The sequence below is a fragment of the Trichomycterus rosablanca genome, chromosome 17 (assembly GCF_030014385.1).
Source record: "Trichomycterus rosablanca isolate fTriRos1 chromosome 17, fTriRos1.hap1, whole genome shotgun sequence".
Classification (NCBI taxonomy): Eukaryota; Metazoa; Chordata; class Actinopteri; order Siluriformes; family Trichomycteridae; genus Trichomycterus; species Trichomycterus rosablanca.
The window spans coordinates 19,099,304-19,111,482 of record NC_086004.1 but is presented as its reverse complement, the minus strand read 5'-3'; the positions used below and the strand labels follow the sequence as shown (position 1 = coordinate 19,111,482).

General features: G+C 41.0%; 1 protein-coding gene across 2 annotated transcripts in view; it reads right to left on the bottom strand.

The window, feature by feature from the left end:
* The window catches only part of sox6 (SRY-box transcription factor 6), a 214,312-nt gene that overhangs the window by 92,774 nt on the left and 109,359 nt on the right, over positions 1 to 12,179 (bottom strand). For both annotated transcript variants that reach the window (XM_063013527.1, XM_063013528.1), the window contains exon 6: positions 10,013 to 10,102. In XM_063013527.1, the coding sequence (XP_062869597.1) occupies positions 10,013 to 10,102 (90 nt within the window). The remainder of the gene's footprint in view (positions 1 to 10,012; positions 10,103 to 12,179) is intronic.

Below are 12,179 nucleotides of genomic sequence, written 5' to 3'. Positions count from 1 at the left end.
GAGAGAAGCTCGCAATTCTCCATTTATCCTCGACGTGGAAAAAAAAAAACGGCCTAAAAAGCATCCATTCATGGCTGCCGTGTGTGGTTTTTTCGACAGCCCTGAATCAACTTCTTATTCATCTCGGTGCACTTGTCGTGAATGGCTTATCTGTAAAATTGATACATTCTGCCACCGATTTTATTAACCTTTGGCTCGAGTCATGAAGAGCTGCATTTAGCCACGTTCTGCTGTTCTGGGTTGGTTTTACCTGCCCAACGCTCACAAAAACGGACACACGGGGCTGGTAGGGTCTAAAGATCTTGCCGTAATCCTTGTCATAACCTAATACGGCTCTCCTCTGCCTTTTTATAGCTGGCGAGTAGATTTAGTACTAAATATCTGGACTTATCGGGCCCTCTTCATCTAGTTCCAATTAGTGGCCTACGTATTTCTACCTTTGTCGCTCAAAGTGGGTTAAGAATGTGTCCCAAGTCTTCAACAACCTACCTTAGTCAAGGATTTTTACTTACTATTACTTTAGCATTGTTTCTACACTCAATGTCCATTTTATCAGCTCCACTTACCATATAGAAGCACTTTGTAGTTTTACAATTACTGACTGTAGTCCATCTGTTTCTCTACATACCTTTTTAGCCTGCTTTAACCCTGTTCTTCAATGGTCAGGACCCCCACAGAGTAGGTATTATTTAGGTGGTGGATCATTCTCAGCGCTGCAGTGACACTGACATGGTGGTGGTGTGTTAGTGTGTATTGTGCTGGTATGAGTGGATCAAACACAGCAGCACTGCTGGAGTTTTTAAATACCTTACTGTCCCTGCTGGACTGAGAATAGTCCACCAACCAAAAATATCCAGCCAACAGCGCCCCGTGGGCAGCGTCCTGTGACTACTGATGAAAGTGACCAACTTAAACAGCAGCAACAGATGAGCGATCATCTCTGACTTTACATCTACAAGGTGGACCAACTAGGTAGGAGTGTCTTATAAAGTGGACAATGAGTGGACACAGTATTTGAAAACTCCAGCAGCGCTGTTGTGTCTGATCCACTCATACCAGCACAACACACACTAACACACCACCACCATGTTAGTGTCACTGCAGTGCTGAGAATCATCCACCACCTAAATGATATCTGCTCTGTGGTGGTCCACGCCCCAATTTCTCCTCAAACACAGAAATGCATGTCTGTGTAGACAAGATTCAAACCGAGATCTTAGTAGTTGGCTAGTGCAATAGAATGCTGTGCCACCAAAGCGCCGGATGTCAACATAACTGTTTTCAACATTGTTTTTTGTGTTTTAGAGAATTTAGATTTATCATTTTTAGTATCCTCTTCATATCAGTCAAGTAGATACAGAATACTTATATACCACAGAATAATTTGGTACCAACACCAGCAGTGCCATTACAGTCCACAGAGAAGGTTGAGAAATAGATATACAAGACCATGATCATGTCTGAAGCAAATCCATAGGTTAACCTAAGCCACTACCATAGTAATTTAACATGCCATATGCAAGTCATATGTTTTTGCTTTCCTGAGTTTAAGTTTAAAGAAAGCTTTTCTTCCTGTCCTGAATTACACATTGCTTTTAAAATGTCGGCAGAAGTTTTATTGGACAGGGCAGCACGGGTAGGACATAGACTCGTGTCTGCTGACGAAGAGGCCAGTGGTGCATATTGCGCAGGTCTTTAACAGCAGTGGGTCTAGACTCTCTTGTAAAGGTGTCTCCTCTCATCATCTATCTTGAAAGAGACATTCTGGTCAGGAAGCCTCCTCCGGTAACTACAGAGTGTTTTTAGGAATCTAGTAATAGTCTGTGGCAGGTTAAGGGGCGTTCTAGTTGACTAAAACATGCCAGTGCGCAGGAGGGTCAAGAAAGTGGGTGGACAACAGAGCATGAAGAACAAAGACATGTTTGAACTTCTGTACAGAACAGTCAAACGTCTATAACGTCTTATAAGAAGCTTTAAGGTTTATGCTAAAGAGAAGAAAAAAAAACAGTCCAATGTGGCTGTGAGACTGTTGCTTAATTCTGCATCACACCCCTCCTGTGGCGCCCTTGCCCAGAGTTGAAGACAAGTCCGCACCATGAATGACAGAGAACCAAAGCAATAGAGACCACAGTGAACAAGTAAACTAAGGGGCTGCCAAAAGAGAGTCCTGAGAATAAAAGACACTTTGTAGGGGTGTGATTGGTTCTGTCCAACAGCTATTCTACCAACCCCAGATCTCCCTCTTGCCTCCTTTGCCCTCCTAATCAAGCAGGCCTTAATTTGAGTTCCCATTCCTGATGCATGGAAAGACAAGGCAGCTTGTAACTTTCAAGAGTCTTTGGTGAATGCAAAAGATAAAAGCTGTGGGCACACAGTAGAAAGAAAGAATATAAGAGAGAGAGAGAGAGAGAGAGAGAGAGAGGATAAAAAGAAGAAAAAGAATCACAAGGCTCCCTATTCTTATATAGAACAGCTGAGCCATTATGGCTAAATGTGAGTGACTGTTTTTTCTTTCCTTAAACGTCCGAACACTGGAATTTCTTTGTGTCTTTGTCAGTCGTTCATTGTGGATGTGCCCCATATGCTGTAAGTCCATCCTGAGTAAATTAGAAGGCCTGTAAAAAGTGGTGATTGTCCAGGGGCCGAGTCCGAACGCACACTGCACATAGTTGGCATGCCTGGCAGCTTAGTGCCTGGCCTCTTGGACATAAAGATAAAGGTGTGAGAAACAACTAGAGGCAAACACACTAAACGACTAGCCATGACGATGTTACACATTGATGTAGAAACACTGTATAAAAATTCAGTAAATATTTTAATTAAAGACTAAAGATTAATTACTATTGCATACACACCGACTAAGCATATCATTATGACCACTGACAGGTGAAGTGAATAACACTGATGATCTATCATCATGACACCTGTTAGTGGGTGGGATATATTAGGCAGCAAGTAAACATTTTATCCTCAAAGTTGATGTGTTAGAAGCAGGAAAAATAGGCAAGCATAAGGATTTGAGTGAGTTTCACAAGGGCCAAATTGTGATGGCTAGACAACTGGGTCAGAGCATCTCCAAAACTGCAGCTCTTGTGAGGTGTTCCCAATCTATAGTGGTCAGTATCTCATTGATGCACATGGGGAGCGAAGGCTGGCCCGTGTGGTCCGATCCAACAGACGAGCTACTGTAGCTTAGACTGCTGAAGAAGTTAATGCTGGTTTTGATAGAAAGGTGTTACACTCCATGCCTTGATGGGTCAGGGCTGTTTTGGCAGCAAAAGGGGGATCAACACAATATTAGAAATGTGGTCATAATGTTATGCCTGATTTTGTGTAGCTTTAGATGTTTACAATGGTTCTATCGGCCATTCGGGTGTCTATGTACAGACATAATTGGCTATGTGTGAGAGAGGGTGGCCATGACCCCGAGATGGATTGGCATTATTGCATCTTGCCTAGAGAAATCCAGACGCCACAACCATGACCAGGATAAAGAAGTGGCAAAACATGAAAATGCAATGAAAAAACAAAAATGTTTAGATATTTGTTCTTGTGATGAACCCACCTCAACCTTGACCAGGATAAAGCAGTTGAAATGAAATAAATTAAGAACTTTCCAAGCTTTACTTGCTCCACAATGATTCAGATGAGATAAACCCATTTCTGTCAATGTTACAATTCGGTGGCCAGAAAGAAAGACCTTGAGAGGAGCATATGGGCCACTTTTAAAAAAATGCTGCTAATTCCTCTATTACAGGAGTACCTTGACCCTTTCCTGCTTTTATCAGAGAGCTCCTGAGAGGCCCTGGTTAAAGTAAACTGACCAAAACTGGCACCTATTCAAAACTGGCCTTGCAAAATGATAATAACTGGAAGACTGAGTCATGTGACTGATATGACCATGTAAATGCTGTGATGATTCTTTACTTTAACCACCAAATACTTGAGTTGGGTGTGGGTTTGAAACCAATGTGGGACTTAGAGTTAGTGACCTTGGTGTTTAAGCAGGAGATTTCGCAGGGTCCTAATGCACCTGGATCCAACTGGCAGCAAGTACTCAGAAGGGGTACATTAACACCTCTGACTAACATCCCATCTTAAAGCACTGTAACCCACCAGGTTAAAAGCAAGTGTTTGTCCCATTTGTGCGATGGGCGAGTTATGGAGTCTCACTGCTTCAGAGACCAGGCAGACACCCTGCATGGCTTTCTGGAAGGTACTTTATAAATGAAAATATTTGCCTAGCAAGATCGCCTGGGCATGTGTCCCGAAGTCCAGTGTCCGCGGGGGGGTGATTTTCCTCCTTCCACAGTGGTCCGTATGTGTTTCTTCCCTCTCACCACGCTCCTGTTTGTGAGGGCTTTCATTGAGGGGAGCAGAGCAGAAGAAAACAAGGTGTGCCTATTCGCCACCCCAACACCACCAGCTAAATCCCTCAATTCATTAGGAGAGCAACGGAGCACGGCTCGCCCGGCATTCATCTCGCAAATGTGGCCCGAAGAATAATAATTTACTGTAGCTCATATTTCACTTGGGTACATAAGGGCAAACAGTTTGCCTATTGAGGTACCGGGGGAAGAAAAATGCAAAGCGTGGCACTTCTGAATTGGGGGAATGGAGAAATATTTCAGACGGGATGATGGGTGGAGGCTGTTTTCTCTCCCTCACTCTCTCATTCAGGAACAATGCCTGTGAGTAACTAATGATTTAGCCAAGAATGATTTTTCATCTAGTCGTTCCAAAAACGCCAGTATATTACAGACGGAATATAAACCCTTGCGCTCTGACAGTATTCATTGTGCACTTTAGATCTATACCTATATGTTTAAGTGAGTGAAACACTGGACATAGGATAGAAATACATTATGCCCCAATTATGTGGGCACCTGCCCATGAACTTGCTGGACATTCCATTCCAAAACAAAATGTAATAATTTGATGTTAACACGACCCCCCCCCACCCCCCACCCCCCTCCTTTCTTAGTCCGCCAGGTCAGGCTCTGATGTTGGAAGGGCTGGCTCACAATTCACATTCCATTGGGACAGTGGTAGCCTAGTGGGTAGAGCTTTGGGCTATCAACCGGAAGATTGGCGGTTCAAATCCAGGCTCTGCTATGCAGCCACTGTTGGGTCCTTGAGCAAGGCCCTGTTCCAGGGGCGCCGTACGATGGCTGACCCTGCGCTCTGACCCCAGCTTCCAAACAAGCTGGGATATGCGAAGAAAGAATTTCATTGTACTGTACACCTGTATATGTATATATGACAAATAAAGTATATCTTTTATTTAAACCCAAATATGATTATTAGGGTTGAAATCAGGACTCTGTGCAGGCCTAGTGGAGTTCATCCATGCCAACTCCACAATTATTTGGGACAGGACCTTGCTCTTTGCACAGAGTTACTATAATGCTGGAACCAAATAGGGCTTTCCATAAACAATAGCTTTTTTACACCTGTTAGCAACTAAACTCAATAATTAATAAAAGTGTTCACATACTTTTGCCCACATATTACATATTAATATTTGTAAATAATCAAAAACTGATTATTAAGTTCTCATGTACAAACAATTCTCACACAGTACTACAGTAAAAGGCCAGTACTATGTACCGATAGCTTCTGATCTCCTGCATGTCTTTTCTTTGTGAGCGTGCTGGGCTGCGCTGTGGCTTGGCCTCGCTCCAGGCAGCCTGCCACTCCTGCACTGTGGTTTGTTCAACAGATCTCAGCTCCTCACCTCAACGTTTCTCCTGACTGACAGCTAAGCTAAGGATCAAAACAAACACATCGCCCAAGGAAAAGTGATCCTTGATCGCTTCACGCGCCTGACTCGCCCTTTGCTCCAGCTCTGTTGTACTGTTAAAAGGCTTGGAAGCAACATAAGTGGCTGAAGAGCTTCAAAATTTGAAGACATATCTTGATGATATGATATCAGTGATTTTGGAGAAAACATCTGTTTTAAACTGACATTTACAGCTTAAAAGTGGTTAAGATCAAGTCAAACCCCACAGCTATGCTGCCACTGTTGGGCTCTTAATCCAAGTCCTGATCCTACAGTTGCTTTGATTGTTTTCTGTCTCAGCTGAAAATCATTTTATATAATATTAATAATAATTATTATTAGTATTATTATTTAATCTTACTAATAACAAATTCGATTATTAATAAATAATAATAATAATAATTAATAGTAATAATTATATTATTATTATTATTAATTTTATTATTATTATTAATAAATTATTATTTTATTTTTGGCACTTATTTGTTTATGTGTTTATTTATATATCTGTTTATTTTTTGTTTATTATTATTATTATTGTTAGAAAATACTGCTTTCTTATTATTATAATTATTAAATTATTATTATTATATTTTTGGCACTTGTTTGTGTTTATTTTTTGTTTATTATTATTTTTTTATTGGAAAACACTGCTTTCTCTTATTATTATTATTATTAATAATTTTATTACTATTATTAAATTATTATTATTTTATTTTGGCACTTATTTGTTTGTGTTAATTTATTTGTTTATTATTATTTTATTTTTTTTAAATACTGCTTTAATGTATATTAACTTCACATTCCCAACCCTTACTTTGTCTTATGAGGCGATGTGAAACAAACCCAGATTACCATTTGTTTCATGTTTTGCAAATTCCTTGCAGTAGCATATTTAAACCAGAAATGTCTATACTGTAGATTCCTAAACCTCCAACATGTATATTCTAAAGCTTTAATGAATTAAACAGCACAAAAAACATGAACTACTTGTAATCCCTCCATGTCTACCTCGGTTTTCTTCCATCAACAAAAACATTCAGAAGGTACACTGGTTACTGTACGGTCTGCCTTTACACAAGTCTACAGTTTAATGTGATTGTTCTGTGATCCCGGGAGGTGCCAGACCCTGATCGTGCGGTTACTAAATGAAAATAAATAAATAAATGACTGAAGTCAGGGTTCATGTGTAATTAGTTCTTAACATGAACTACTGTGTGATTCGACAGAACTTAAGGAAAACATGTCTGTTTGAACAGGTGTCAAAATTTTGTTTACTTGTTTTACCCTGTAGAGAGGACAAGAATGAGTCTGCTTTAAGTATGAGCCCAAACCATGTGAATGTAAGTGTTAACATCCTACACTAAATGTGCTTTCTGCTTTCTAAAAAAGGTGGAATAACTATAGTTTTTTTTATTCAGTTCAGTTAAGAAATGTACACATCACACATTTATCAAAAGCGGCTCTGCTGTTATTTTAGCAATGCTTTGACAATAGGGACAAACAATAAGGAGAATGTGTGGTTCCATTGGCTAAGGACTGAATGCCGTATAGTCCGGAGGAGAAATAGCAAGGCCAGGCAGGCAGCCATACCTTTTCATCGTCATGTCATCCTTTATCTGGCCCTCGTCCCCATTCATGTGAACTTACAGGCACGCGTGGCCTCCGTATTGATTTTTCACCCGACAATTAACGTGGTTTCTGATTTATCACCGCACTTTAGATCTTAATCAAACGGTGTGTGTGTGTGTGTGCACATCCATGTCCGCCAGTGTGACTGTATATTTTTCCCCCTCTTTTTCCCAGCTTGTTGCCTTTGTTTGTGTTTTAATTAAGCAGACCTTGTGTGTCTCCCAACCCTGAGCTTCCTTTTTAATTGCCCGCACTTACATCGGGTCGACTTCAAACGTACCGGAGAGACATTTTGTAAAGGGGGGGGACACAAAGCAGACCTTTGAAATGTCTACAGTCGTATGAAAATGGCACGCTAATTAGAAACCTCGGGCTGCCGGTGTGATATAAAAAAGTAGCTCTGTCTGTTATTCCTACGTGTCAGATCGAGTCAACTGAGTCGAGGCTACCGAGGATTCTCTACGCCTTCTACCTGCTTCTCTCTTCGAAGTGTGAACCCCCCCCCCCACCACCACCACCACCACCACCACCACCACTACCATTTATCAAACATAAAAATGCCCTGTAATTTAAAAATATCTGCTTTCAAAAAGCTAAATCATCCCCCCCACACACTATTTTCATTGCTGCACTTTGATCTACTGTGGTGCAGAAACAGGGTAGGTACAATGAATCTTCCGGGACATGATTTACATGTGGAGGTTCATTAAGGTTATTGCAGATGAATATACTTATTAGAATGTGTTACTTTATTTATTTATTTTTTCTTTCCACCTTTGCTTTTAGTCCAGGGAGTAAATCTAATCTGATAATTAAAACCAAGGACAAATGTTATTCATCATTCTGAACAGAACATGAGGTACAGGGGAACCATTAAGCTTGGGAACGGAAAAACAATGGCTACCTTCCTGAACTGTTATTGGTTTAGCCATCAGACTCCGGATACTTGATTAAAATTCAAGTTACGCTTTTCTTCAGCTGATAGCTGATACTCCAAGTGCTTCTCATTGACACCAGCACCTCTGTCAAGCCGAGCCGTAGAGAAAACGCACATTTTACCAAAGGTTATTGAAATGTGCAAGAATCATAGATATAGCGAAATAAGCCCGCCAGATGAATCTAATTCCCGCCTAGGGGCGTGCGGAGGGAAAAGGGTGTTGCTGGAAATAAAGTGTCGGAGTGTGAGAGAGTAAGAGATAGCGATTAGGGAGGGTGGAAAGCAATCGGGAGCCAGAGGAACCGAAAGCCGCGGCGCTATCGGAGGGCTGGTACTGCGCCCGCCGCTGCTACGTAAACACACGCCTGTAACAGCCTGTGCTAAGACCTGCGCCCGGGGAAAAAAAACCAAAGGGATGAGAGGAAAAACAGAAAAACAGAACAGAAGCCCGATTCCGACAGGAATAAGTGGTGATAAAGGGCATAACCTGTTCCTAAGAATTCACAAGCCCATACCACGCAGTACTAGGAATGTGTTATGTGTCTTCCTCACCCTGTTAAGCACACTTTACTTTAAAGCAGGAGTTCTCTACCTTTAAGCCGTCCATGTGTTATTTAAGGCTTGTGTCACTTGATTTTTGTCCACTAGTGAAACCCGTTTCATCCCTCCAATACAAAGATTGATATGCACTGCATTTACACTCAACACGACTAAAGAACAATCCGAAAAATACACTGATCACCCATAACATTTGATTCTACACACATTGTCCATTTTATCAGCTCCACTTACCACATAGAAGCACTTTGTAGTTCTACAATTACTGTCTGTAGTCCATCTGTTTCTCTGCATGCTTTGTTAGCCCCCTTTCATGCTGTTCTTTAATGGTCAGGACCCCCACAGGACCACCACAGAGCAGGTATTATTTGGGTGGTGGATCATTCTCAGCACTGCAGTGACACTGACATGGTGGTGGTGTGTTAGTGTGTGTTGTGCTGGTATGAGTGGATAAGACACAGCAGCGCTGCTGAAGTTTTTAAACACCTCACTGTCACTGCTGGACTGAGAATAGTCCACCAACCAAAAATATCCAGCAAACAGCGTCCTGTGACCACTGATGAAGGTCTAGAAGATGACCAACTCAAAAAGCAGCAATAGATGAGCGATCGTCTCTGACTTTACATCTACAAGGTGGACCAACTTGGTAAAAGTGTCTAATAGAGTGGACAGTGAGTGTGTTTAAAAACTCCAACTGTGTCTCATCCACTCATACCAGCACAACACACTAACACACCACCATCATGTCAGTGTCACTGCAGTGCTGAGAATCATCCACCACCCAAATAATACCTACTCTGTGGTGGTCCCAATCATTAAAGAACAGAGTGAAAGCAGGTTAAAAAGATAAGTAGATAAACAGATGGACTACAGTCAGTAATTGTAGAACTTCAAAGTGCTTCTATATGGTAAGTGAAGCTGATAAAATGAACAGTGAGTGTAGTGTAATGTTATGGCTGATCAGTGTAAGCAGACAGAAGGAGGAAACATGCAGAAACATTTCTGCTATTTGTAATGTTTTAGCTGCTTTTCTAATCATTTCTGATAAAACTGGAGACTGTGTTGATGAGAGCATATTTATCACACACACACACAAATCTAACCTTTTATTTCTCCCAGAAGTTCACTTGTGTTCAGTCTCTCCATCTTCTCTTTCCAGTCTTTTGAAAGCAGTTTTTCCATGCAGGACGATTCTGAAATGGAGGCATGAAAAAATATATATTAATTATAATATCCACAGCTGGTAGGACAACAAAGGATGAAATACAACTATAAAGCTGTTACTCAATGTATAAACGTTCTGATTTGTATTTTTTTGGAGAATGTCTGTGCTAAACTAACTTAAATCATGACTGACATGATTTAAAAATAATAATAACAAAAACCATTTATAATCAGTGTTCCAGATGTACGTTTCTCCGGTCTAATGTATCATTTTACAGGGAAACATTCGACCACTAAGGTGCTATCAATAACAGGTTGCGTGTAAATCCACAGCCTCAACTGAAAACTGACACAATAAATTGAGTTTGTTTATATTTATTTATTTATTAGGATTTTAACGTCATGTTTTACACTTACATTCATGACAGAAACGGTAGTTACTTAATAAACATGTTTAATGTCAAACACAGTCATGGACAATTTAGTATCTCCAGTTAACCTGACTGCATGTCTTTGAACTGTGGGAGGAAACCCGGGGCTCCCGAAGGAAACCCACGCAGAAAGGACCCGGACCGCCCCACCTGGGGACTAAACCCAGGACCTTCTTGCTGTGAGGCGAAAGTGCTACCCACTGAGCCAACCATGCGTGCCGCCATGCGTTTGCTTATAAGAATAAAAGTAGGGGAACCTATTTAGGGCAGTGGTGGCCTAATAATAGATGAATAAACGTACTTAATAAAACAAGAGGAAGACAGAGAACATATAGAGAACCATATAATACAGAAAGTCAGCTATAATATCAGAACCAGCATTAACATCTTCAGCAATTTGAGCTACAGTAGCTCGTCTGTTGGATCGGGCCACATGAGCCAGCCTTCGCCGTCCATGACCCTGTCGCTGGTTTACCACTGTTCTTTCTTTGGACCACTTTTGATAAATACTGACCACTGCAGACCAGGAACACCCCACAAGAGCCTCAGTGAGCCCAGAGGAGGTCCCACTGCATTTTATTGAGGTAGAGAGAAAATAAATAGGCTCTCTGTATACAGGAGCTCTCTTGTCATAATGTCATAATACATGTATTTTAAACTACCTATAGCCTATGTAGGGTCTTCAATAATGGACAAATATTTGATTTGTCAACCTAGAATGTGCAAAGGTCAACAGACGGGCACTATGAATGATTCAGATCTCGCTGAAGAAGACCCAGGTGAGAAAGCTCCCACCACCAGTTCACCAGAGGTAAACCTACTATATCAACCAAAATCAGACAACGCCAAGATATATTTACCATCATTATGGATTTATAGAGTGTCCCATGAGCAAGAAGGCTAATATACATTTGATTGGAAAACAACACGTTTGTTTATGATCATGTTTGTGATTGGGTCCCTGTTAATGATCCACAGGTGCCTCTTGTTTAGGGATAATGCTCAATGCATTTAAGGAGGCCTATGGATCAGTCAAGCTAAGACTATTTGACTCTGTCATGTCGGTTACACAGTATATAAACAAGTAAACATGAATTATTAATGGGGCAGTTGTAGCCTAGCGTTTAAGGTACTGGACTAGTAAGCAGAAGGTTGCTGGTTCAAACCCCACTACTGCCAGGTTGCCACTGTTGGGACATTGAGCAAGGCCCTCAACCCTCAATTGCTTAGACTGCTAAATGCTGAAAATGTAAATTAATATTATGGCTATCCACATGAAGCAATAAGAACGTATGGAGACACCCTTAAGTTGGCTTTAAATGAAGTTCCTCCAATGTAGTTCCTCCAGCTCATTGATTATATATTTAAACTTTGGGTAAAATGCTTAAACATACCACCCAATTTTAATAAATAGATTGAGTATTTGGAGATTGGTACCAAAGCTGTTTATTATCACTGTCGCTCGGTATGATCTCGTATAAAAACATGCCAGCTTATTCGGATACAGAATCAAGCCCCCATGCATCGACTTATACATTACAATCACACTCATCCACTCAGAATGGAGTTATTGGCAGGGTTTAATGATGGATGTAGCCGCTGGATCTCTGGATTTTACCCCAGGCTGGCGATAAGGCCGATCACGCACAGGCACTCCAAAGAGACATTAAAGAAG